The 26,777-nt window shown below is 43.4% G+C and overlaps 1 protein-coding gene across 2 annotated transcripts in view; it reads left to right on the top strand.

Annotated features, from left to right (window-relative positions):
- The first annotated feature begins 220 nt into the window (after window positions 1–220).
- The window catches only part of NUA (nuclear pore anchor), a 150,460-nt gene continuing 123,903 nt past the window's right edge, over window positions 221–26,777 (top strand). For both annotated transcript variants that reach the window (XM_086512744.1, XM_086512743.1), the window contains exons 1-11: window positions 221–716; window positions 10,301–10,447; window positions 11,444–11,542; window positions 11,637–11,765; window positions 11,855–11,947; window positions 13,313–13,378; window positions 13,512–13,601; window positions 13,701–13,778; window positions 13,941–14,074; window positions 14,154–14,265; window positions 14,343–14,435. In XM_086512744.1, the coding sequence (XP_086368870.1) occupies window positions 411–716; window positions 10,301–10,447; window positions 11,444–11,542; window positions 11,637–11,765; window positions 11,855–11,947; window positions 13,313–13,378; window positions 13,512–13,601; window positions 13,701–13,778; window positions 13,941–14,074; window positions 14,154–14,265; window positions 14,343–14,435 (1,347 nt within the window). In that variant the 5' untranslated portion in view covers window positions 221–410. The remainder of the gene's footprint in view (window positions 717–10,300; window positions 10,448–11,443; window positions 11,543–11,636; window positions 11,766–11,854; window positions 11,948–13,312; window positions 13,379–13,511; window positions 13,602–13,700; window positions 13,779–13,940; window positions 14,075–14,153; window positions 14,266–14,342; window positions 14,436–26,777) is intronic.

The raw sequence follows: 26,777 nt of genomic DNA, 5'->3' as shown, positions 1-26,777 counted from the left end.
ATTCTATTGTTCAATACATTAAATTTTGTAAATATAGGCCCTTCTCTCGTTTAAAATGTCTATTTTGGAGAGTTGCTGTTGTGTATAATTTTTGCATGTATATGTATGTATGATACACACATATTCATATGCAAAACACACACACAAACGTAGGGGATCCACTTTGGCCTCCAAACTTGGGCGTGAATTTGAGCGTAGGATGACGTGGCACCGAAGAAGCGCCTTAATAACTTTCTGAGTTTCAATGCTCCCAACTTTCCATAGCCATCAACTTCGTTTGCGAGCGGGCGGGCTTGGGAACCCTAATCGTCTCTGATAGAGATGCAGCGGAATTGAGGGCTCAAGTTCATACGCACGAATCAGAAGTTGTTTTGTACCTGTTTGGCTGCGTTTCCTGGGAGAAAAACAACATGCCTCTCTTCATATCCGAGCAGGAGTTACAGGCCGTGAGCGAAAACGGTACCCTAGTTGCAGAGAAAGCAGATGTCTACATACGTGCTCTTTTGCAGCAGCTTGAAGCACATAAGGCCCGAGCTGATGCGGCTGCTATCACGGCTGAGCAGCGTGGAGCTGTTGTTGAGCAGAAGTTTCTAACAATGTCTTCTCAGTTCAAGCGAATGGAAAATGAGAAAATTCAGCTTGAACAAACTGTTGAGCGGCGGTCTACGGAGCTTGCTGAGGTTCAAGCACAAGTGCATGCACTGGAGCTCAAATCAGTAACTTCCTAGTTCTTTTATTTGCATCCTTACATATTTAAGACTTGGTTTTTTCTTGTGGGTCTTCATGAAAATGCCATCAGCGCATTAAATTTAATGGAAGTATGAGCCTAAAACTCCCAAAATAAACGATTTTGGTGAAATGTTCTAACCAATGACTTATGGGCCACTCAAATTTGTTGTAGACATAAATGCCTTACAAGCGACTAAAACAAACTTCTCGTCGTGTGCTATGTTCTCCTTTCTGATCGCGTTCCTCCTCCATTATATCTGGAAGAAATTGTTCATGTGAATTTTGGGAGAGACAAAACTCTAAATTAGTCTACACAGCACGCGATGTACACCAGATACTATAAAAAATGGGAACTGACCAAAAAATAGCCGAATGATTAGATGGGCAAATTGGCGTCACTGTGCAGCCCATATAGGGGCGCAACAAAAATGCATGAACCACATTCTAAAACCCGACGAATCATAAAATGGGGAATACATGGAAAATCAGGAAAAACAAGGCGCCCATCAAAAAGGCCTACAAGTGGGGGGCTGGACAAAAACTAGAAAATCCCCCCTCGTGCATAGAATTTGGAAAAGCCTCACATGGCCGGCACAACCACAAAGAAGCCCTCACTCACAAGATAGGAAACCCAAGAGATGACGTCCAAAGCTCGAACACCTCCTCTCGGATCCTGGATACACAACAAGACTAGGGATTTGGGGCCTTCAAGAGTGAAGAAGGAATTTGCAAGTCTAGTCCATCACTGCATCAAGCACACCTTTCTACAAAGAATTGCAGGGCCGGTGATAAACAATCCTAATCTTGGCCACCAATGACAACAAGCAGGGATCCCACAACCACCATGAGTGTCCGCTAGGTCCTAAGAATGCGTGTCATTCGTACAAGCTAGAGATCCTCCAAGCTAGGAATGTGTGTCAGCCGCACAAGCTAGAGACCCTCCGAGCTCTGCTTGTACACCATGCTGTGTGGGCCCATTTTTGGGGTTGTCTGTTCCCATTCCGGTTCCTATTTCATGTGATAGTTGTATGTTGTCATAGGAAATGGCAATTCTTACCCAGTCCGATTGCCCGTTCTTTGTTCCCATTTTGCGTTCCATGCGATTGTGATGTCATCAATAGCTATAGTGTCAAAGGTGGCAGCGGAAGATGCAATGAAGACAAGAACTAGCTTGTGATCTAGTGAGCACCTCGACTTTGATCCAAAACACCTGCAATGCCAAACACATGAACAAGGCACACCTGTGGAGAAGAGAGATCACTGAGAGAGAGAGAGAGAGAGAGAGAGAGAGAGAGAGAGAGAGAGAGAGAGAGAGAGAGAGAGAGAGAGAGAGAGAGAGAGAGAGAGAGAGAGAGAGAACAAGGTGCTATAGAAAGCAACCAAATAGACTGGACAGGATAACTATCATAACTCTCCAACAGTCTCTACTTGTGTAACTGACTCCCAAGCTGGCTTCACATCCCCCTCTGAAGGGAAAACACACGAACCATGGATAACTATCATACCCCTCCAACAGTCTCTACTTGTGTAACTGGATCACCTGTGGTAGGTGAATCCAAAAGGAAAATATACCTGTGGAACGTGGAACCAAATTTGGGAGAACCAAGAAGACTATCTCCCCTCTTTGAAGAATGCCATGGCTAACTGTAAGTCGTTCCTAGTACGAGAAGGACCACTATCCACCTGTACGAAATAAAATGCTAGTCTAAGGATAAGGGAAGTAGGTGTGTCTTGAATGGTACAGTCTCCAGGGATCAATCTAGAAGACAAGGCATAGGAACTACTGCTCGGATGCACTGGGAAGAGCAACCATCACACCACAAATCCAAAAGACGAGGCAACCACTGAAATGGCTAAAGAAGAACATCCACCAAGATACTAGCTGCACCATGGGCTGAAGCACACTATCCCATAGTCACAAGGAACGCGTCCCGAGGAGTGGGGACGGGGCTTAAATGGATTTTTAGTGTTAAAATGAGGGCGGGACGGAAAAACGGGGACGGAAAAGATGGGGACAGGATGCCCAAAAGTGGGCGTCCCCTATGACTATGCACCATCCAAAGCCGCAAGAAATGGATAAGGTAACCAAGAACTAGAAGACATTGTGCGTGGTACTCTGTTGAATGGAGCATCGGTAGTCGACTGAAGATAAAAACTTGGAAGCCCCCTCTGAAAGAGAAGTATCCTCAAAAGTACATTCTAAGGTAACAACTAACTTAACTCCACGTCGAAACATAGCAAACACTGTAACTGACAGCTCCAAGAGCTAGAGCCGAGGACTCCCCCCAATATAAGAAGCCCCCCTCCCGCTCAATCCTGGGAAAAAGAATGAGTACCACCAAAAAGAAATCTGAGACAACCTTGAGTAAAACTGCTTCCTCTGTAATTGAAATTTGAATAGCAAAACCTGAGTCTCAGGAAACTCGAGACTCACACCATCGGTAAACTTGGACCGCTAAGAATAGGACGACCCTTGAGTAAAACTGCTTCCTCTGTAATTGAAATTTGAATAGCAAAACCTGAATCTCAGGAGACTCGAGACTCAAAGAGAATCACACCATCGGTAAACTTGGACCACTAAGAATAGGAAGACCCGGAGGGTTGTCACCTGAGGATCATGTTTGCCAAAGAAGTCGTCAGGGTCCAACAAGAACCTAGCTACTCAAGCAAAACTCCGTGAGATCAAACCAAATGTTCGCCATTTCTCTGCATCTGCCAAGATCAACCTTGTAGGTACAATCCAATACAATATGCCAAATTGCATACAGACTCAGAAAAGCACATATACTCTCACTTTTGTAACTTGCTTCCTTAAAATCTTCATCAAAACCGTCCTTTGTACTTGTTCTAAAGGAGAATATACTCACAACTGAATTGTGCAATCAATATCTAATACACAATATAACACCAATACTCAAAGGAAGAGTAAAGGGACCTGCTCAGTGAACAAGCGCGTGAAGAACGTTGGGGCTGATCTGTAACATGCCGAAAAGCTGGGCAAAAAGCTACAAGGGAAGAACGTGCTATACTAGCCAGCGGTGGCCAAATCTACTGTCACCAACGGGAGCGCATAACAATGTAAAATTCGGATAAATAGAATTTATCACTTAGTAGAAAAACGAGAGAATATACGGAGAAATAGAGAGTGAAAGAGAGGGCGAGAGTGAAGATCGACACATTACTGGGAGAGAAGATGGACTGGTCTCCAATATTCCTGCAATGGTGATGGTAGTGGCAAGTGCAATGGTGATGGTAGTGCAATGGTGTATCGCTCGCATTGGGCCTCCAAGGGAACGAACCTAAAGGAGGACACAAGAAGGTACATGTCAAGAAACCTTTGGTGTCACGTGACACATCTAACCCTATGTGTCCACTACAGCATCACTAGGGTTCAATCAGTCAAGGTAGTCTAGAATAGGGAGTAATCTGCCACTTTTGTGAGTCTGTTCATAGACCGTGCATGTCCAGACACTTAGATTAGATGCACATCCTCTGGTTGCACACAACATGACCATTAGATTCCAGTTAGATCCCATCAGTAGCATTTTTACAGTGCATAGACCTATTTTCCCTATTTTTGACATTTTTCACTGATTATTTTTAAGCGACTTTTGTTGGAAACTGGGTAGGGCAATTTTGCTAAGATAATATAAAAGCAAACCAGAGCTAGCACTTTCTGGCAGAAGAGGCAACAGGAGCACTCGCTCAACAGAGCAGAACCCCAGATGCCCTAGCGTTTTTGCTTCACAGCATAAAGCTAGCGTTTTTGGACCAGATCAGCCAGCATTTTTGTTCTTGCAGATCCCTGGCGTAAGCAGATTCTCCACATCAAGCAGAAGCCCTTGCGTAAGCAGATTCTCCACAGCAAGACCATTTTCAGCCCTAGCGTTTTTGCATCTGCAAGACATTTTTGCAGATCTTCGCAACGGAATCCCCACAAGCATCAGCGTTTTCAGTTTTCAGCAGTCAGACTCCACAATAGAACCCCCAAACCTCGATGATCTCACCTTCCCGCAGCAGATCCTCGCCGCACGGTCAGATCCGACGAAGTTTGCAGATCCAACCCGGAAAACGCAGATTTCAGCATCTGCATTTTCAGTGTGTCGTCGTCGCATCGTCGCCATCGACATCGTCACTGACATAGAGTCAGAATTCAGCAGATAAAGATTTGCAGATTTCAGCCATTACCGTTTTCAGATTTCAGCCCGTCTCGTCGTCGTCCTCATCGTCGGCAGGCATTGTAGAGATTTGTGCAATCATAAGTAGACCGCTCTCGCCATAGAGAGTGGGGCCTTCGGAGGAGGGTTTGACAACATTTTGGTGTCATATTCTTCTCTCTCTAGCTCTCAGTCTCAGCACCTTCATTCACAGTGTTTATCCACTTTGTTTGTGTCCATTGCACTCTCTCACTAAAGGAAGGGAAGGCTCTCCCTTCCGTAAGTAAAAGGAACCTTGAGCATAGTTCGGAGCACTCATCTTGAGCAAAGTTCAACATTCACTTCAGTTGCACCTTACATTTGGTTATAGTTGTCCATGGTTTTGGTGGCAAGCATTTTCAAGTTGCCCCACTCTGCCAAAATTTGGACTTTAGAGAGAAAAGTCATGTAACTGCGTGCAAAAACTGTCTTGAAAGCTTGCCAGGTCCTTGGAGCATGCGGTTGTGTTGCGATTGAACTTCACCACTGCATAGCATTATCTTTAAGCATTATCTTTAAGCATTATCTTTAAGAAATCCCGCTGCTTGAGAAATCTTGGATTCTTATGTATAGTTCCCCAAAGCATAAATGTTGTTGAATTGCTATAAGAAATGCAATGCTTTCTTTCGATCTTTCACCCCGGAAAAAGTGAAAAATTTGACTTTCGTGCCGCCATCCTAGAAATCTTTGGGTTGGTTAGGCACGTATCTCGGGTACGGATAATAAGGGTATCCATATGGGCTCCAACCATTGTAGCCTGGTGGTGGTGGTGGTGGGGGCAACGATGGTGGCAAAGGCGGTTGCACTGGATCAGGGTCAAATGGCTGCACCATATTCCTGAAGACTCCCCCGATCGGAAAAGATTGCTTGGAAGGTTGCTGGTTGGGAGCTCTCATATTTTCTGGTGTCGGAGAAGGAGGTACCACGTGAGGCATCAGAGGGGGTAACATGTAATTAAAAAATTGTTGAAAACTTTGTAGCATCGGAAGATTCTGCTGACTATTCCGCGAAAGAATGTCATGAAGCTCGTCAAGAAGAAACTGCAAATATTTTGTTGAATTTATGAATAAGTGCGGGATCGGGGCTCATAAGTTCGGGATCGGGGCTCATAAGTTCGGGATCGGGGCTAATAAAATACTTGAAATAAAATTCCAGTAGACTTTGGAAGCGTTGGTTTTGATCTGTCTGCTCTTTTGGTGGGATCGGTATGCTTTCAGAAAAGCACATGCCTGAAGCTCTGGTACCACTGTCACAAGACGGGCACCACGTGCCAATAGAAAAGAACAAACTGAACAGACTTTTAGCACTCCAATAATAACTGAACAACAAGAGAGAGAGCACACGCGACACGGAGTGGCGGAATTCCACGCCAAAGAGTACTGGCCCCAAACCTTGGCGCCCCTTTCGGTATGTCATTATATTACTTGAACTCAGTACAATGCCAGTACTTGCGCTCTGCACCTTCTCATTGAAGCGTGCCGGAGACTGAGCCCTCTGCACTTATTTAAAGGCCCTTGGCCTCGAAAAGCTGTTTACATGGAAAGCTTGAAACTCAAAAGCAACTCGCGCAAAAGTTGGCGCTGAAAATCAGCCAGCGTAAAGCACGGAAATCCGTATAGAGTGCCACGTTAGCACAGTCAACGTGAAATGCGGAAATCCGTACAGGCTGCCACGTCATCATGCTAACGCAGAATCCGGGTTTTCCGCACAGTTTTGCCACGTCATCAACTCTCCACAAAAAGTGGATCTTGCTTTATTTTATATCCTTTGCGTCACTTGGGCCCCATCGGAGAGGGTCCCATAAGTTGGTTGGAACTTCTTTAAAAATAGACCCACTCGATGAGGATCTGTAAGTTGGTGAGAACTTCAACTCCTTCTGCCCCTTCTAGGGTTTAGGCTCCTTGGCCGGGATCTTCAAGTTGGCTCCGTTCTTCAATGGCTTGACACGTCAGCAGTTTGTGACAGGATGCTTTTACGTCGTGAAATGGTTGTAGAGATTTAAGAGAAAGAGCTTTTGACAGTTATCCACACTCTTATGCAATGGTTGAACTATCTTCTTGGAGCCGACTTTTCAATCTTTACAAATTACCACAGTTCACTCTACTTGTCGCAGAAGTAGCTTTCGGAAAAGCAGATGCGATGGGCTAACATCCTGTCATAGTTTCACTTCCAGATTGTCCATGTTCAGGGACAGAAGAATTTAGTGACAGATGCATTGTCTCGGAAGTCCTTAGTTCTGGCTATTTCCGCGATTCATCCCAGAAGCTTCGAGGATATGGTTGATCGGTACGCCACGAATCTTGACTTTTTTGATATTTTTACTAGGACCAAGATCGGGAGGCAATTTCAGGCTATTCCAAACGGGATGGCTATTTGATGCGGAAAACGATGTTGTGTGTTACACAACCTTTGAGGGAAAAAGTTTTGACAGAGTGCCATTGTCCACCTTTTACAGGCCACCGTGGCATAGATACCACCTTGAAGGGGGTGGAGCGTTACTTCTATTGGCCGAGGCTTAAAAAGGATGTGGATGACTTTGTTGGCAGTTGTTTAGTATTCCAAAAGGTCAAGTTTGACAGGCATATGGCGCACGGATTCTTACAGCCTTTACCCTATCCCACCCGCCCTTGTGAAAGCATTGCTATAGATTTCATCTCTAATCTCCCCAAGACTCAAAGTGGGCATGATGGCATTGGACAGTCATCAACATATTCAGTAAGCGGGCTAACTTCTTTACGGTAAGAAGACAAAAAGCCCGATCATTTGGCAAAACTGTTTGTCTCACAGGTTTTCCGAATATATTGCATGTCCGAGTCCATTGCTTTGGACAGAGATCTGCTGTTTACTAGTTTGTTTTGGAGGGCAATTTGGGAGAACCTTAGCACGCGGTTGCAGTTCTCGTCCTTGTTCCAACCAAAGACAGATGGGCAATTTGAGATAGCCAATTCAATGGTTTTGAATTTGTTGAAGTCTTATTTTTCGGAACAGAAGACTTAATGGGAATCTTATTTGCCCTTGGTGGAGTTTTCCTACAACAACATATAGGGAAGGCGCCATTTGAACTTTGAAGTATTCGAGTATGCTAAGAAGGCTCCTCCATTTCTAAGCACCTAAGACAAGATTCTTTTGAAGTAGAATTTTGAAAAAAAAAAAACTCTAGAAGGCATGGAAGGCCATCTAGCCGTTCAAAGGAGAAGAGCATGTCCTCTTTCGACAATGACCAGATCAACAAGAAAACCAAGGAGTTCAAGGAAGGGAGTCAGGCAGTTAGGTTTGAGACGTTTTCACGCTACTAGGACACCCATCGAACCCTTGAGTTTGTATAATAGTTTGACGTGGCCTTCTTTGGAAGACGTTTTTGAGAACATTCCAGGTTGCGAAAGGCGGCATCTTACTTGAAAGGAATTGTGCAAGCATGGTCTACTATGTTGTTACGCAAAGAAGCACATGCGGCGTGGTTAAAATTATTTTTCGCGTCAACTTGGATATCATATAAATATGCAAGAGATGTCATCACGGCTTGGCAACACTTGAAAATGACTGAGAACAATACATTGAATGACTACTGCAAGATATTCTGTTGGATGACTTTATGAAAGAAGTACTTCGACATGGGAATTCCCGAAACTGATTCTGATTGATGAACACTTTAACATGTGACTATGTTTGAGTGCAGGACTGAAAGACGAAATGACTGCAGCATTTCGGTCTTGAGAATCTCTATGGACATGATCGCAATAAGAATTTGTTAATCCGACATCAGTGAGGTCCATGATGGATCTAGATGCGATTGCTAAATACGTTGCTGGTAATCATGGTCTGAGATTTGGAATGAATTTTTCTGTGATCGATTTGATTTGAATGTGATGTGAACGTTCAGTGACTGTCGTCTTTGTGCAAGTGCTGGATTTGTGTCGTCTAGTGCGTCGGTACTTAGAGTCAGTGTCTATTGGTTTATTGCTTATGTTTGTTTTTGCAGGCATAATTGAGGGCGATTACAATTCTTCCAAGAGGGGGTATGTCACAAACTACCCGCGGCAGAGATTGTATGGACATGCCGCAATTCACGCTGACAGGCTGTACAGATTTGCATTGACATGCTGACGTGGCAACAATATGGATTTTCGCGTTTTGCGCTGGCAATTGCTGACGTGGCAGGTTGTACGGATTTCTGGGAGTTACACTGGCAGCTTTTAAGCCAGTAGCTTTTGAGTTGATTGCTTTTGAACAAATTGCTTTTGGGGTCTTTGCTTTTGGGCATCCCTTGTAAGAATAAAAGAGCCCTTGGGGCCTCACTCTTCAGAGCATCTAGACGTAGAGTCTGAGAGCAGAGGACCCTCGGGAGTTGTACTTTGCAATGATCAAGCCGGTTACAGTTGCAAAGCCAAAAGGACTTTCCACCATTGAACTGTTGAGAGAGTTTGAGCGGCGCTATGCTCAGCTGTCAGGAACAAAGCGAGCTACTTTGGATAGTGAAAGTAGCTTAGAGGCAACGCCGTAGAGACAAGATGGTGGTAATGGTGCTACTTCCACCTCCAGCGTGTGAGATTCTGCCAAAGCGTGCTGTTGTGAGTCTAAAAGGTGATAATGCTTGATGAGCTTGTTAAGGGCATGCGAGAGAAATGAAGTTGGTTTTGTTTACTTTTTGGATGTCTTGGCCATGGATTATCCACGAGCCTTGATATATGTGTTTAAAGCTCTCAAAATTGTGATAAATTTGTTTGTGTAATGCTTTTTTATAGCTCTTCACCTTGTCGAATTTCTATAGCTTTTATTCTAGAATTTACTCTTTTGTCTTAAATTTGTGTGGTTAGTGTCAAGGCCGCATTCCAAATGTGCATATATCAGTCTTTCCCATACCGTATGATCAATACCACAGGTGTTCATTACTTTACGAACTGGTTGTTATTTATATGCGCACACAGACACATACACGCGTGTATCTAGGGTAGTGTACATATGATGTATACATGCATGCATGTACTTTATGTATATAGATAGTATATACGTATGTATACATGCATTTACATGTAAGCAAGCATGCATAAGTAGACATGTATATCTATTTGTATCAATACCCAACAAATTTACATGTATGTATACATGCATTTACATGTAAGCAAGCATGCATAAGTAGACATGTATATCTATTTGTATCAAGACCTAACAAATTTTCATATCGGTAGTGATTACCTATATTGCACAATGTTTTTTAACATTTTTTTGGTGCCATACTTATCGTACCTATCCACCTTGGTTGGTATGGGTTTCAAATGTAGGAAATAAGCCCTTGCACTGTCATGTCCTTATTATGATTGCCTTTAAAAGTTTTATGCTATTAAGTCTTTGTTTGAACTTGATGATATTTGATCCAGATGAAGCAAGATAGTGATAGAGAACGGTTGTCATGCGAACTTAATGAAGCAAGGAATGCCAAAAGGGAGTTGATGGAAGTTATAGAACAGAAGAATGCAGAAGTGATTGAGAAGAATACACACATCAAGGGTTATCTCGATAAGATTGTAAGTAAGCTAATTAGTACATTAGAAGTATCCTGTAAGATTGTTTTTGGCAAGTATGGAGTGCTTTCTTCTAGTGAAGAGATCTGACTTGTTGGACCTGTATGTATGGAAAAAGGATTTAAAAAGAATCATATGTAATTCGCAAACCCAACACACGCACACAGTTCTTGGTGGGCCCAGACAAGCTCATTTTCTATAGGATCTTGTTTGTCTGGATAGTATTTTCCACAGGATTACGCCTTTTGCATGCAGTTCTTTCTTTTGCATCTCAAGCTCATTCTCCATAGGATGACGTGTTTGTGATGTATAAAGTGGAGAGAGGATCATCTTTTTGGCAACTCTTCTTGTTGCTTTGTTCATGACGTCTCTGTTTGTCATTCATGAATTACTATGTGACGGTTTGTGATTTCACCCACGTGTCTGCCTTTCTGTGCAATTAAGCACACTTTTGCAAGGTCCAGGCCTGCTGATTATTTGTTTCAAACCTCAATTCTCAGAGAACGCCCTTAGAAAGTTGACGATGAGAGATACAAGCTATGAATCGTTTGATATTCTCTAGTTATTACATGGTCTGAGAGTTAAATGTCGTGATACATGGCCGCTGAAAAGTTTGCTTGATATGTATTGTGGATGTATATTTATTTTTACTGAGCACCTATCAGGCAAATTGACTCTGAGTGTGTTGCCTGAGATAGCCTTGGGCTTTGCCCCTTCATGATCAAACAGTTTTGTACCGGAGACCATTCTGTCATGTACACCATTCTACATGCTTGTTTGCCATGCGTTTCAACATGTATCTTATTATGATTGGTACGTGTGTTTCCTGCACATTCGTCTGGGCTACTTCGATTACGAATCTGATTTGTGGAAATTTATTAGCTACGTTTGGGATAGATATATAGATATCAAATTTTTTTAAATGGATTTCAAGCTATTTAATGCAAGCTTTCAAGCTGCTATCTCTGGATGGTCCAGTTTTCACACTTGAAGTGGCAGGTCTTTTTGACAGATGAACGACATACCTTGGAAGGGAAGTTACGAGAGTTTGAGTCAGAGTTGAGTCGGTCTCAGGCTGTCCAAGCTCGCTTACTGCAGGTCATTTTGTCAGTTTTTGTCACAAAAGTAGTAATCTGGGCCTTCACACACAGATCTGATTTTGATCATTAAATGGACTCCCTTTCACAAATAGGAAAAGGAGCTTCTGGAACAACATAATTCATGGTTGAATGAAGAGTTGACAGACAAAGTTGACACTTTACTGAAAGAACGACGGACTTCATCAGATGTAGAGATGGAACTACGTTCTAAGCTTTCGAATGTAACATTCCAAGCCTTTTGAAATGCTTAGAACTTTTTTATTTAGGCATTACCCCATTCTCATGGAGATTACTTTCCTTGCTGTTGTAGGCTGAACAAGCCTGGAAAGAAATAGGAGAATCATTGCAGAGAAGCAAAGAACAGGTCAAAGAACTGGAAGTCCGCCTTAATCAAACGCGAGAGGTAACTTGAGCTTTAGTTATTACTTTGTATTGAACAAATTGGGCCAGCAACGACAAAATGACCAACTATCTTTTTCAGTCATTTGATGCCTTAAGCATTGACTATGTTTGCATACATTTTGTGGCCTAAGAAGGTATACGGAGGCTACCACATATTGCTATTTAATTTCTGGATTGCTGCTTGTGTCATAGAGACAAAGGTCTCATATTTAGAGAAGGGGCTGTGCTAAAGCTTCACATTTCTTGCTCTTGCTGCCACATTTCCTGTTCTCCTTATCCTTGTTTCTCGCATCCATTCTAGTTAACCTTGTAGCCTGATGTTAGAATTTTGTTTTACATGTGATATTCAGTTATTATGTATTAATGTGTTGTCATGGTTCAGGAGGTCTTATTAGAAATAGATGTAAAGCACTGTGCTACAAATGAATTCTTGTGAAGAAACGAAAGGCCTTTACATTAAGGTGAATCACCTTGGTACTGTATTATAAAAAGTGTTCTTGGTTTCTTTTGGACTTGCTACTGGATCTTTGCAACCAAATTTCTTGAGATACCTTTAGTGCATATTTGCAGCGTCATGAGTTTATTACATAACCTCCTAAGAGTAATCATCCTCGATTACAACTGTCAAACCCAAACTCACCAAGACATATCTATAGTCACTAGTTTTAGGCATGGAAAACTGCATAACATAGAGATACAACATCCAATTCCAACATTTCATATTAGACCTATTGGGACGTCCCAACTAGTAACCAAATCCTTATCCACAATTCCACATTTGACCAAAACAATCTCATTCATGTCAAACTCGACAAGAAATCAAGAAAACCATCAAGTGTCTCCATTTTGATACACATCTAAGCCAAAATTGTCGAGCAGTAGCAATCAAACATACGCATAATTTTTGTGCAGAAGCCCTAATTTACTGACAAAACCCTAAAGTTTTGCAGCTGGTCAAAATTGAAATTGGTTTGCGTCAATCCGGAGGACGCGTTGAGAGGATCAACTTTGAGTTTGGAGCTTCTTTAATATCTCAATTGTTTGAGATGTTTAACTGTGGAAACGACTTGTGGACGATATTAAAGTTACGCTCTTTGATGCACTTTTTTATCGGTGAACCCTGGTCTCATAGTCCACGCTGGTCAAACCTCTCAAAAAGTAGTCAAAAAGTCCTCCTCCCTCTCTCTTTCATTATTTGCTATCATATGTATGTCCAAAATATATTATCCTTTGTCGAATGGAGAAATTTAACTTTGTCTTCGGTTTTAAGCTGTTTATCGCGTCTGAACTCTGATGTGTAGGTCGGGTTGGAGCTTAAAGACAGGTTGCATTTTTGAACCCTGACATTTTGAGTTTTTGTTTGTAGGAGTTAAGAGCCACAAGGGAGGAGGCTGCAAGCAAAGAAGATCATCTTGTTCTTGAAGTGGAGACAGTAAGAATTTTGCATTGCACAGTCTAACTCGTTCCTTCTTCTCCTTTTAGCTCAAGAAAGTTTGAGGTATTAGAAGAAAGTTGAACCAAGTGTGGGGATGTAAGCTGTCCATCCTTCTTCTTGTTTCTTGCAGGCTTCAAAGCTTGCTGAACTCTACAAGCAAAGCTCAGAAGAATGGTCAAAAAAGGCGGTGGATCTTGAAGGTGTAATAAAGGCTCTCGAGGTAAGCAGGCCTGATTGTTTCATCCACGTTTTTCGTGTGTTCAACATGGGAATCTTTTCAGTTGAACCAGCTCATTTATCTGTTTGCTTTCTTGTGAAGGTTCATCTAAATCAGGTTGAATCTGATTATAAAGATCGCTTACAAAAGGAGGTCGAAATTCGTAAAGATATTGAAAAGGTTGGCCAAGCTCTCAAGCTGTATATTAGAAAAGCTTTGCGTTGTGCTTTTTATTTATGCTATGGTCAAGAGTCCTAGTTGGCATTCAAGCCTGCTTAAGCTTTACTTCGATTGTAGCGTATAACAGTGTGTATTCATGCATTGTATTATTTTGATTGGTAGCGTGCTTTGGAGTCTGAGGAGAAGGTTGAGAAGTTGGAAAAGGAGCTTGAAGCTATTAAGAGTCGTAAGGAGGATGGCTCTTTGTTTTTACTCGAAAATATACCAGACAGATCTTCGACAGAGCTGACAATCAGGTCTACTTACAAAATTTAATGGTTGAAGTGGATGCAGTGCATCTGTTAACCTTTTTGATCCATTGTGCAATATTTACAGAAATTCGCAGCTGTCATTGGAGCTCCACGAGGATGGGCTCTCACTTCCAATGATCCCTTCTGGTGTCTCAGGGACATCACTTGCTGCAGCTCTGCTACGAGATGGATGGAGTGTAAGCTATTTGTTTTCTATGCCCTTCTTATAGAAGGTAAACAATGTTACATGAGCTGATGGGTCTTATTCCTGCAGTTGACAAAAGTTTACATTAAGTATCAAGAGGTGGTTGATGCTTGGCGGCACGAGAGACAAGAGAGAAAACACTCGCAAACAATCCTTCAGCGGGTATTTCTGGATAGAATCTGTTTATGTTTAAATTTTAAGGCTTCCTTTATTTTGCACCTTTGTTTGGTTGGACTTGTGATAAGGAAGTTAGCTGCTCTTCTTTGGACTTTTTCTTTTTTTTTTGAAATAAACAAACAGCCCTTGCTTGTTTTCCTGTAGTCTTCCTCTTCTTCTTTTGTTCACCAGCATTGTCCTGGTCCACTTGTTGTTGAAGTATGGCTATTTCAGCCTTTGTGAGGAGTAACTGGAGGCAGTCTTAATCAGAAAATGTTCATATATCCTTATTTATACATGGGAGAAAGGCCTTGTGATGCGAATCCTGTCAATTGGTGTACATGCAATAGAGAGTCATATTAAACTTATTTATTGTTTGTTTCGGTGGTAGCTCAAAGTGGTTGTGTATGCCCACATTTATTAGTTTTTGTGTCCACATTTTTACACAAGAAGAAGGCTTTGTGACGTTTACATAATGTTCATATGTCCCATGTTTATACTAAATATTTCCTCATTCATACACAGGAAAAAGGCTTGGTGATGTTGAGATATGTTAATATGCTCGCTTCTATATGTTTTATGAACTCATGTATACACAGGAAAAATGCTTTGTAATATTCACCTCGTTTAAAAAAAAACGAAGAGTGAAGGTCATATTAATTTGATCTACTTGCTTCTTGTATATCACCCATGATTTTTTGTACACTTCTGTCGGTTAGACCCCTTTTTTCTTTCTTTGTTAACATTTGCCTTTTGTTTCTACACTTCAAACAGGAAAAAGGCTCCTCTTTATATTGACTCATGTTGTCACACCCTTTTCTTAGATTTCCATCTCAATCTTTTTTCTCATAGTAAATTTGTTTCAGGAAGCCCCCATGAGAACAGCTGAAGTCGTGACAACTGAAGCGTGTCCTTCTTTGTACACACAAATGACTTGTGGAAATGAAAGGAAATAGAATCATCAACTAGTGGCCTCAGCATTTATATTTAGCCTTTTTTCTTTTAAAAGTCAGAAGGGAATGCTTGTGAGCACCTTTCCACTGTATTCCTAGGGGGACCATCCATGAATAAACCGGAGTCTTGGTCACTGCCACCTAAGACCTGGGCTGCCAAGGAGTCAACCGATTTTGTTGGCAAACACATTCTCCCAGTTAGTTTTTTAGGGGATGATACCATGTGCATGTTTGACCTCCATGAGAGAAATTATGTTTTCCCACCATATTTTTCAATTCTGTGTGTGAAGCAAAGTGACAAGGAAACAACATTTCGGTTCCATTATCCTAAGGAATGGCAAAACGTTTGGAAACGGGTTAGAGAGCAAACATGGTGAAATAGTAAAAGTGCCACTTGGATTGAGTATATCAATTACCTATGGTAGTGCAAGTGCCCATTGCCACGTGCAAAGAGAAAGAGAGATAAAGAGAGGTGATGCAAAACACTTCTGACACGGAGGGATGCATATATATATATATATATATATATAAATATACAGAGAGAGAGGACGGGAGTTCGAGGGTCTCTAGATTGAAGCTTCCAAGGTTTTCTCTTCGTAAAAAACTTGATCCATTTAAACAGTGGAAGAAAAGAACATGAACTTGTAGTTAAAACGATTTCAACCCTTATCAGGATCCATCATGTAAAACACAACAATCTCTTCCATCACTTTGAGTCTGTTTGACTCACAATGTGGCGTTTCTAGCCCGGTTTCTATTGGACGTTTCTGTTGCCTTGGTGTCAACCGTTTGAGTATCTTGGTAATCATGATGTAAAGGGATTATGTTTCCTTCTATATGTTGTACTATATTTATAACTTATACAGGGCCTTACACAAGGTTTTGACATAGCTTTAGGTGGATTGTATTATAATTTCGTTTTGTTGTCCATTTTATATGACACTCAATTCTCCAACGTCTCCTATCCGTGGGAAGGAGTTATCTTTTGATTATGACGAGCTTTCTTGATGTATTGTCAGCCAACATGGAAAACACAAACTAGATGATTTTGAACTTTCTCTAAGCCCACAATAATTAGAGTTTTAGGCTCAAATCGACTTATAAACTTGAATGGGCCAATCCTAGTTTAGGCAAACATATTGTGAAAGATGCTTCCCCCAATCAAATTGTTTGTGAGAGAGACTTGCTTTCAACATATCTTCTAATGTTTGATGCATTAGTTTGTACATGTGTCGGACTTGGGGTGATAAGGTGATAATGTAACGGGAGGGGCACCATGTGTCAACGGAAAAGAACAGATTGAACAACTATATGTACTTCAAATAACAACTGAATTGAAAGAGATGCACCACACACGAGACGCGGAGTGGCGGAGTTCCACCCCAAGAGAGCACTGGCCCCAAACCCTGGCGCCCCTTTCGGTATTTCTTTATATTGCTTGAACTTGGTACAACGCCGGTACTCCATCCTCCATCTCCACGTGGGAGCATGCTGAAGAATGAGCCCTTGGCACATATTTAAAGGCCTCCTGGCGATGAAAAGAGGTTACATTTAAAAGCATCAAACTCAAAAGCATATGGCCCAAAAGCTGGTGTTGAAATCAGCTAGCAAAAAATACGGAAATCCGTACAGCCGCCACGTGAGTAGTCAACGTAGAACGCGGCGTCCGTACAGCCTATCAACACAAATTACGGGCAGTCAATAGAAAATTTTGCCAGTCTTTGAATTTGTGTGTCCAGCTTTATTTTAATGTTTTGAGGCCTAGGAACTTGGGCCCCATCAGACCGGGTCCCATAAGTTGGTAAAAACGCTTTTAACAAATTGCCCCACTCGGCGAGGATCTGTAAGTTGGTAAGAACTTATATTTCTTGTGCTGCTTCTAGGGTTTAGGCCCCTCGGAGGCTGGCCATGGTTGGGTCTGGGAAGGGAAGGGCTTGCCAGCAAGAATGTGGCTGAGAGAGGTGCGCCAAAGAGAAGGAGAAAGAGGTTGCTTCTGCTGTGCCAGAAAGGGAGGGAGAGGAGAATCGTGGGCAGCAATAGAGCCAGCGTTGGCTTTTATTTTTTTGGATGCTCTCTTCTTTTTTTAAAAGCTGGCTGCCCACTTATTAAGTGGGCGGCCTGCCCTTTTTAAAAAATTGTTTGCACCTGTTATAAAACTCCATTAAACCTGAAAACAATGCTTGCACAACACTTCCCTGGCATCTCTGGATCCAACCACACGCACACATGCAATGCAAACATAGACTTCTTGGCGGGAAAGCATCTGCTTTCCCAAAAAGCAACCCGCTTTCTCAGAAAGCAAATGTATTTTCTCAAAGTTTCCTCTAAAGCCATCTTCATTCAGGTGCTTGCTAATCCTTGTGCACAATTCTAACGCAGTTTGGACTATGGAATATTCGCTTTTTGATGCCCCTGTCACCCACCATGTGACGCATCGGGAATACCCATCATCTAGTCCTTTCTCAGCGAACTTACGATACAATCTCCTTCGCGATGCTCGATGTCACCCATCCTATGACGCATCAAAGATGTCCGTTCCCGGATGGTCAAATACTTCTTGCTGATGCTCTCTGTCACCCATTCGATGTTGCACATCAAAAGTACCTGTTCTTGGTGGCCTTACAGATATTCACGTTCACAGTGCTCCCGTCATTATTTTGAATGATGCACTAGAAATATCTGCACTCAGATGTCTCCCGTGAGAAAAACCCTCTCACTTAAAATTCCAAAAATTCATTTAGAATTATTTTTCTTGGTGTCCCAAGTGAGAAAACTCTCTCACTTATAAATCCAATAATTCATTTAGAATTATTTTTCTGTCAGATATAGCTAATTTAGCAACATCCTTCTCACTTATAAGCAATCGTCCTCAACTGTAGTGGTCCAATTGAACTGCTTTGGGAGAAACCGGAAAAATTCCAAATCTTGCTCAATAGTGAGTGAGTTGGTCCTTTCTCAAAAGAGAACTTAAAAATTCAATTAAATAAAAATTCAATAATTCAATACTTACCTTATTGGTAATTTCAATTAAATAAAAATTCAATAATTCAATACTTACCTTATTGGTTTGAAAGTAGCTGAGGTACTTGTCTCCATCGGGAGAAATTCATGTCCTTCCTCTAGTGTCTGGAGGATATCTTTCACCAATCATCGATCTTACGAGTCATGTAGGAACTCGTCATTTGCATTTTTCCAATAGATCATAAGTTTCCTTATTCGAGAATCTATTAACTCAATTCAGCCTTCTCAACCTTGAGAAGAATGTTCTTCCTAGAAATCAATCAAGGTATTTGTCCTTGTGCGTAATCCTGCGTTGTTAGTCCTTAGGATATTAAACCTCTTGGATCCTCCCGCATAGGGCATGTCCAAATCATAGAGCATTCATCTCGTGTGAGCATGACTTCCTATGGCAAACAGAGTCTGCCATCTCACTAGTAGAAAGTGCTTTACCTAAGGTAGGCCGATTGTTCTGATCCGAATATCGGTGTTACCACCAATAGTGTTTTCTTGACGCCCATCGATGTCTCTTTGGCGATCATAAAAAAAAAGTTTCACCTTGCAAGCATCAATGACGTCTTACATGTTGGATTTACACCACATTGTTGCTTCATAGGTCTAGGGCATACATGTACGGCTAGTGTGCCTCCGGGTTGGCCACCTTTGCATATGCATTTTCTCTGCATTGTCCGGCCGCCCACTCCGGGCTGGCCGCCCACCATTGTCCGGGTGCCCTCATATATATTTCTTTTCTTGTTGGGTCGTGGGGGATTTTATCTAGCATTGCCCTACCTCCCCTTGGGCACCTATTTTTGGGGCGAGGGAGTACCCACTTCCATCATCTGATCATTGTATGGGTCTTCTTGTCACGGGGGGCCGATCGCCCCCTCATCCTACATCTAGCGTTTGTGGTCTGAGGAGCATTACATTTGCCGTTGCACGGTCTATTACGAGATCAGGGGGAGATACCACTGCCTTTCCAGAGAGGGCTTTGGACCATTATGTCGGGTGATGGATTATGAGGACCAGAGATGCCTCAGACTCTTTTTACTAGAGCTGAGGAGGCACAGGGACAGACTATTACAAGACAGTTCTCCACCAACAGATCGACAACGCACTATGCGTGACTTCTTCAGTAGAGAGGGAGAGGACCTTGGGACACAGACTCCGTCTATGGATACAGCCACACCCCCAGGACCACGTCCATCGAGGCCTAGAGGAGTCCGTCTTGATAAGGCCACTGCACAGGGTCGTACTCGCCGTCCTCGACCACCCGGTCCTCGACCCAGACCTTGCCATTTGCACCAAATCGAAGCCATCATCGCTCGACATCGGAGACGAGTGCCACCTTTCAGCGGCCTCTCTATAGTGGATCTACCCATCTGGGATATCTTGGGATACAGGGAGATAGAGAGTTGATGGTCAGATTTGGATGGGATAAGTCATGTATTTGTACATATTCTCAGCTTTAGCTTTGTAGACTCTAACATCACTATGATGTTGAGTAGATCTTTTTTTCTGTTTCAGTAGACGAGAGATGTATTACCAGATGTATAGTTTCTTGTCTCATGGGCCATTTTGGCTCTTTCGAGACGTTAATCTCTCTCTCTCTCACACGGTATCAGATTCACAATTTTGTAGCAATTTGGTCTCATGGGTCATTTTGGCCTTTTGAAGACGTTAATATAACATTTCATTTCATTTCTCTCTCTCTCTCTCTCTCTCTCTCTCTCTCTCTCTCTCTCTCTCTCTCTCTCTCTCTCACGCTTTCGCACACGTGCACTCTCACATGGTATCAGAGCTTCAGGCTCTCCATGGTCTAGGCGCTACATCAACATCAGGTTCTACCTCCCAAGATCAGGTCAGCTAGCGTTTTTGGAAAGCATCAGCTGCTTGCGTTTTTGCTCCTACACCTGGCTATCACATTCTGGCTGCCTACGCTGGCCTTTTTGGCCTTTTTCGTCGCGGAAAACCCCCTCCCTACATCAGCGTTTTTGCACCAGATGCATCGCAGATCTGCCTTTTTTTGGACAGCAGCACCTGCGTTTTTGGGGCTGATGAAGCAGTGTTTTTGCAGCAGAGGGGGTAGCGCTGGGCCTTGCCCATTGGATCTTGCTATTCCTACACGGCTCAGCATCCGGTGCCTCGATTCCTCTACATCTGCTACAGATTTCAGCCAGCATCCACTGCTGTTTTCTCTGTTTTCAGCCCACTTTGGGTTGCTACATTGATTCCCCGCCCTCCCTACACCTCTGCACCGCTCCGGACCCTGCTGGGAGTGTCCGAGCACGCTGAAAATCGCTGGACAGCAGCATTTTCATCACTTCGCTGTTGCGTTTTTGGGTGGACAGAAGCCTCTTGGCTTTGTGTGTAACAAACTTGGACACCCCAAGTCAAGATTCTATTGCAACACAACAGAGATTCACTTTTAAACAATTCACAAAAGACGACATGGCCCGGCGTAGTTCCATGCCAAGAGGTATTGGCCCCAAAGACTGGCGTCCCTTTCGGTATTTCTTTGTATATTAATCTGTGTGCAAAGTACAAGAGAGCCCGCGGGTACTCACTCTCAGACTCTGCGTCTAGATGCTCTGAGTAGTGAGTCCCTAAGGACTTATTTATTCTTACAAGGGATGCCCAAAAGTAGAGCCCCAAAATCAATTAACTTAAACTCAAAAGCAACTGCCCAAAAGCAGCCAAAATCAGCCAGCGCAATTTCTGTATGTTGTCAGCGGAAATCACGGAATTCCGTACGTTGTCACGTTAGCATGTCAGCGCGTTCTATGGCCGTCAGTACAGTGCCACGTCAGCTTGTCGGCGCATTTCGCAAGGGCTTGCCACATCAACAATTGTGTTTGTGTGTGTGTTCGGGGCGTGCCACGTCACTAGTTTGTGACATAACCCCCCTCTTGAATGAATTGGAATGGCCCTCGATTACGCCTGCAAAATAGACAGAGGCCATAAACTGTCCTAGTAGACATTGACTGTTAGTACCGACGCACTAGACACGACACATCTAGCACTTGTACAAAACGACAGTCACATCACCGGACATCACAGGACATCACTTGACATCACATGACAAATTACAGACAAATTCATTCCAAATCTTAGACCATGACCATCGACAACGTATTTAGTAATCGCATCTAGATCCCTTTCGGACCTCATGGATGCCGAATTAATAAATCCTTAATGCAATCATGTCTATAGAGATTTATGAGACCGAAATGCTGTAGTCATTTCGTCTTTCAGTTCTTGCACTCAAACAAGTCAAGTACAAATCAATCATTTTCATTTTCGGGAATTCTTGTCATAAAGTCATACATCAAAATACTACTCAGCCCATGAGTATCCGTGAAACCCAAAGGGGACATCAATGACTTCATTCAAAATCAGGGTAATCCGTTGGCAAAGGAGCGGATAGACTCCCCTCTTGTGCAAGCTGCACTAGATTCACCCTCGTTGAAATCAGGGTTCTATCGGAGTAGACTATGCTAAACCGAATGCTTCAAGGTAAAGTTCCAAAATCTGAGGAGTATTTGCTAGGTCCTCCTCCTCCATCCACCTCACATCCAATGCAGGATAGTTCTTGAATTTAACCAAGAACCGCCTAATCGTTTTACCTTTTATCTTTTTGTTCTTGTGTACCAAAATCTGTTTTGGAACGAGTATCTCCTCGCTTTCCTCCACTTCGGGTTGCTCATTAGGCTCCCCGTCATCGGGCACATCGCCTTTAAAAGGCTTAATAGACTCACATGAAAAGCATTGTGAATCTTCCAAGTATCGGGCAGCTTGAGTCTAAAGGAGACATCATTTATCTTTTCTTTTATCTGGAAAGGACCATAATACCTCATGCTAAGCTTTGGAAAAAGCCTCTCCTTTCCCTTTTTCTTTCTTAGGCGTGCCTTCTCAAAACGTAAGAGCACCTAATCGTCTTCCTTTAATTTCAAATCTTGTTGATGTCGACCTGCTGCCTTTTTATGTCGTTCCTGAGATTTCGCTAAAGCCTCCCAGACCTTGGCAAATTGAGTGTCAAGTCTTTCGTCTGGTCAGATTGCCATCTGTCTACGGGTGGAATGATGATGAGAACTGCAACTTTGTGCCAATGTTCTCCCAAATAGCCCTCCAAAACAAACTCGTGAATTGGGAATCTTTGTCAGAGACTATTGTCTTAGGCATGCCATGTAGTCTAAAAATCTGCGCAATGAACAGTCTCGCTAAATGATCCGGCTTGACTATTTTCTTCACTGGAATGAAGTGAGCTTGCTTGCTAAATCTGTTGATGACCATCCAAATGCCATCATGCCCACTATGAGTCTTCGGGAGATCAAAAGTGAAATCCATAGCAATACTTTCCGTGGGACAGGTGGGAATGGTAAAGGCTGTAACAATCCCTGTGCCTTATGCCTGTCAAACTTGACCTTCTAGCATATTAAACAACTGCGTACAAATGCGTTCACATCTCTCGAGTCTCGGCCAAAAGAAGTAACGCTCCACACCTTTCAAGGTGGTGTTGATGCCGCGGTGAGCCGTAAAAGGTGGACAATGACACTCAGTCAAAACCTTTTCTCTTAACGGTTGTGTAACGCACATGGCTTTCTTCATCAAGTAGCCATCCCATATGGAATACCCCGCTACTACCTCCCCATTCTGTATTCGAGTGAATAAATCGGAAAAATCCGGAATCTGTGGCGTACTATCAACCATGTCCTCGAAGCTTCTATGATGAATCGCGGAAATAGCCAAGACTAGCGGCTTTCGAGACAAAGCATCGGCCACCAAATTCTTCTATCCCTGAACATGGACAATCTGGAAGTGAAACTGTGACAAGATGTTAGCCCACCGCATCTGCTTTTCCGAAAGCTGCTTCTGTGACAAGATGTAGCATAAACTCTGATGATCAGTGAAGACCGTAAAATCGGCTCCGAGTAGGTAATGTCGCCATTGAGTAAGAGCATGGATCACTGCCGGGAGAGCTCTCTTATAAATTTGTGCTGTTAATTCCGGCCTTGATAACAATCGGCTTTTGTAGGCAATGACATGGCCTTCTTGCATTAAGGCCGCTCCCTGACTACGACCACAAGCATCACAATATACTTCAATGAATTTTGCAAATCCGACAAAGTCAACACTGGTCCAGAAGTTAATTTCTCTTTCAATGTCTAAAAGGTAGTCACCTCTGTGGGTCCCCACGAGAAAGGGACTCCTTTCTGTGTCAGAAAGTGCAAAGGGGAAGCTACCTCTGCAAACTTTCGAATGAACCGGCGGTAGTAAGAACACAAGCCCAAGAAGCTTCTAACTTCATGAACATTCTTCAATCTGGCCAATCACGTATAGTGTCAATCTTGGCCGGGTCCATCTGTACTCTTGCTGTTGAGACAATGTGTCTCAAAAAGTATATCTCTGGCAAGAAAAACTCACTCTTTTTGACATTGATAACTAACTTGTGATCTCGCAATGCCTGAAAGACTTGTAGCAGATGGTGTCTGTGCTTTGCTCCGTCCTTGGAGAAGACTATAATTTCATCAAAGAAAGTGCCCTAAAATGATCGATACTCTCGGAAAATCCTACCCATCATTCGGTTGAAAGTCGCTGGAGCATTGGTAAGGCCAAAAGGCATCACCAAAATTTCGTATAAACCGAAGCTTTTCCGAAAGGTTGTCTTGTAGACATCTCCCGGAGCGATTTTGATACCACTATAACAAACTTGGACACCCCAAGTCAAGATTCTACCGTGACACAACAGAGACTCACTCTAAAACAGTTCATGAAAGACAGCCTAAACCGGCCCATCGTAGTTCTGTGCCAAGAGGTATTGGCCTCAAAGACTGGCGCCCCTTTCTGTATTTCTTTTTATATTAATTTGTGTGCAAAGTACAAGAGAGCCCGTAGGTACTCACTCTCAAACTCTGAAAGCAGAGCCCCAAAATCAATCAACTCAAACTCAAAAGCAACTGCCCAAAAGCAGCCAAAATCAGCCAGCGCAATTTCCGTACGCTGTCAACGGAAAGCACGGAATTCCGTACGTTGCCACGTGAGCATGTCAGCGAGTTCTAACGCCGTCCGCACATTGCCAGGTCAACCTGCTGGCGCATTTCTCGAGGGCCTGCCACGTCAGCAGTTGTGTTTGTGTGTGTCTAGAGGCCTGCCACATCACCAGTTTGTGACATTGTGGTTTTCACAAAGGATGAAATTACCTCTTGCCAGGACACCATCCCGTGGTGGTCCATGCGGTCTCTCAATGACTGTTGTAGTACACGGTATCTTTGACATCGGCTTGATCATCTACGGGCGTACGATCCTTCGGAGATCCATTCATTCCAGCCATCATTCGGCGGTTGCATTCTCCAGAGGGGGTGGTGACTTGTGGTTTTCTATGGACACACCTATGTACTCATCAAAGGAGTTCACACGAGATATGGCCATGCTCATGGCATATGGGATTCTGACATTCCAAGAGAAGACACTTCTTGGGTGGACAAACACTTACCACTTGACCTCAACATGTCAAATCGCTTGCTTACAGTGGTGCATTTACATGGACTTAAGGAGAGGATCTTGGATCTCTTCTTGGGCAAGTTCATTGCTTGGATCTACAGACTGGAGTGGGACTTCTTCAGTGCCTTGGACTCTCTTGGAGAGTTTACCCGCGAGATGCGGGAGATCAGGTATCATTACGTGACTACATCTGGAGTCACTCGAAGCTTGGCATGGATGGTAGTGCGGTTCCTCTTCTACACTGCTGATCATTTGGATTGCTACCTTCGGAGTTGCTTACACTCACCCTCAATAACCTTACAATAGACTTATCCCCCGACCTGGGCAATAGGCCACTCGCAGCTCATTCACATTGAGAGCCACACCGAGTTGCGGTTTGGTAGCGTTGTTGGCGCGGATTCTGTTTAGGTTTGACACCGGAGGATTGGAGGCAGGAGATACAAGCAAGACGGCGTAGACAGATTGGTTTGGCCTTTCCTCTTCTTAGAGGATCTTCACAGCATAGACTGCTCAATTTGGCTTCCCTACTTCTACAAGATGATTACGGTGTAGACAGCTTTGTCTACCACCCCTCTTCTCAGAGGCCCTTCACAACGGAGACTGTTGAGTGATTTCCCCTCATCTTGGATTATCCTACCTGCGGACAAGACACCCTCCTCCGATGGTGGTCCATGCGGTTTCTCGGTGACTACTGCAGCTTATGGTAGCTTCTATAGTGCAGACTGCTTAGTCTGGTTTCCTTGATTCGGAGGACGTGTTCGGCGCAGATTGCTACATCTGGCCTTTCTGGAGTTTTACACAGCTTAGCCACCTGGCCACACTGGGTTACGGGTTCATGCATTGACAGGCTTCCGATCATACTCGTGATGGTTCTTGGTCTTCCCCATTTTCTCCATACAGTTTGACTACGAACACCACAGATCCTATTGGGCATGACACTTGCAAGCCTATTGGCTTTTCTTTCACGACAAGGAGTTGTTTTCACACTCAATTCGGGACCTTCACTCAATATCTTCACCCTGTATTGGTGGAGTACAACAGTTTGCTACACTGCTCGTGACGACACTCTTACCATGGAGATTTCTTGGAGGTTGGTACACCCCAGACTGCTGCTACACTCATGGAGTATCCTTCAATGGATATTGCAGCAGACATCTTCATCATTTGCCTCACATCTTCGGCTTCATGCTGTTTGTTCAACATCAGGTGCTACACCACTCTGCTGCTTCACAGGTTAGGGCATACATGTACGGCTAGTGTGCCTTCGGGCTGGCCACCCTTCGCGTATGCATTTTCTGAAACCGGCCCGTAGGGCGGTAGGCATTGGCTTTCACCCGAAATTCTTTACTTTAGACACACACACAGAGCACTTTGCAAAGGGAACCTGCGACGGGAATTAACACTTACGTACACACACCGTTCGGAAGCTAGAATGCCCTGAGCAGATGCCGACAACCTGTAGGCCCCAAAATTGGCGCCCCTTTCGGTATTTCTTTATTCTTTAACAAACGGAATATAACTTGTGATTTCCTACGTGCTGTCCCGCATAATCTGGGCTGAAATACACCTGTTCTGGCCCGATTTCGGCAGCATAACTGTACTAGGATGCTTCACAGGCAGTATCCCCATGCAATAGATGACTTTCCCGACGCATACGGACCTTTTCAAAACCTGGCGAGAATCTGCAGCGCGCTGAATTCTCTGTTTTCTGCCCCAAAAATGCGCCAGATCACCTCTACAGTAGTCCCCTCGCGACCCTGAACCTCCTGGGGGTATTAGGGACCGTTTAGGGCCGAAACCCTAAACCTGCAAAAATACACAGCAGGCTGTAAATCCCTGTTTTGGGCTCCGTTTCGCGTGCCGGTCGCATCTAGTAAGTCCTCGAGCTCCCGCATCT

Source organism: Adiantum capillus-veneris, chromosome 5 (assembly GCF_014529385.1).
Source record: "Adiantum capillus-veneris isolate H3 chromosome 5, ASM1452938v2, whole genome shotgun sequence".
NCBI lineage: Eukaryota > Viridiplantae > Streptophyta > Polypodiopsida > Polypodiales > Pteridaceae > Adiantum > Adiantum capillus-veneris.
The sequence above is the reverse complement of the archived record's forward strand: the minus strand, read 5'-3'. Positions and strand labels throughout refer to the sequence as shown.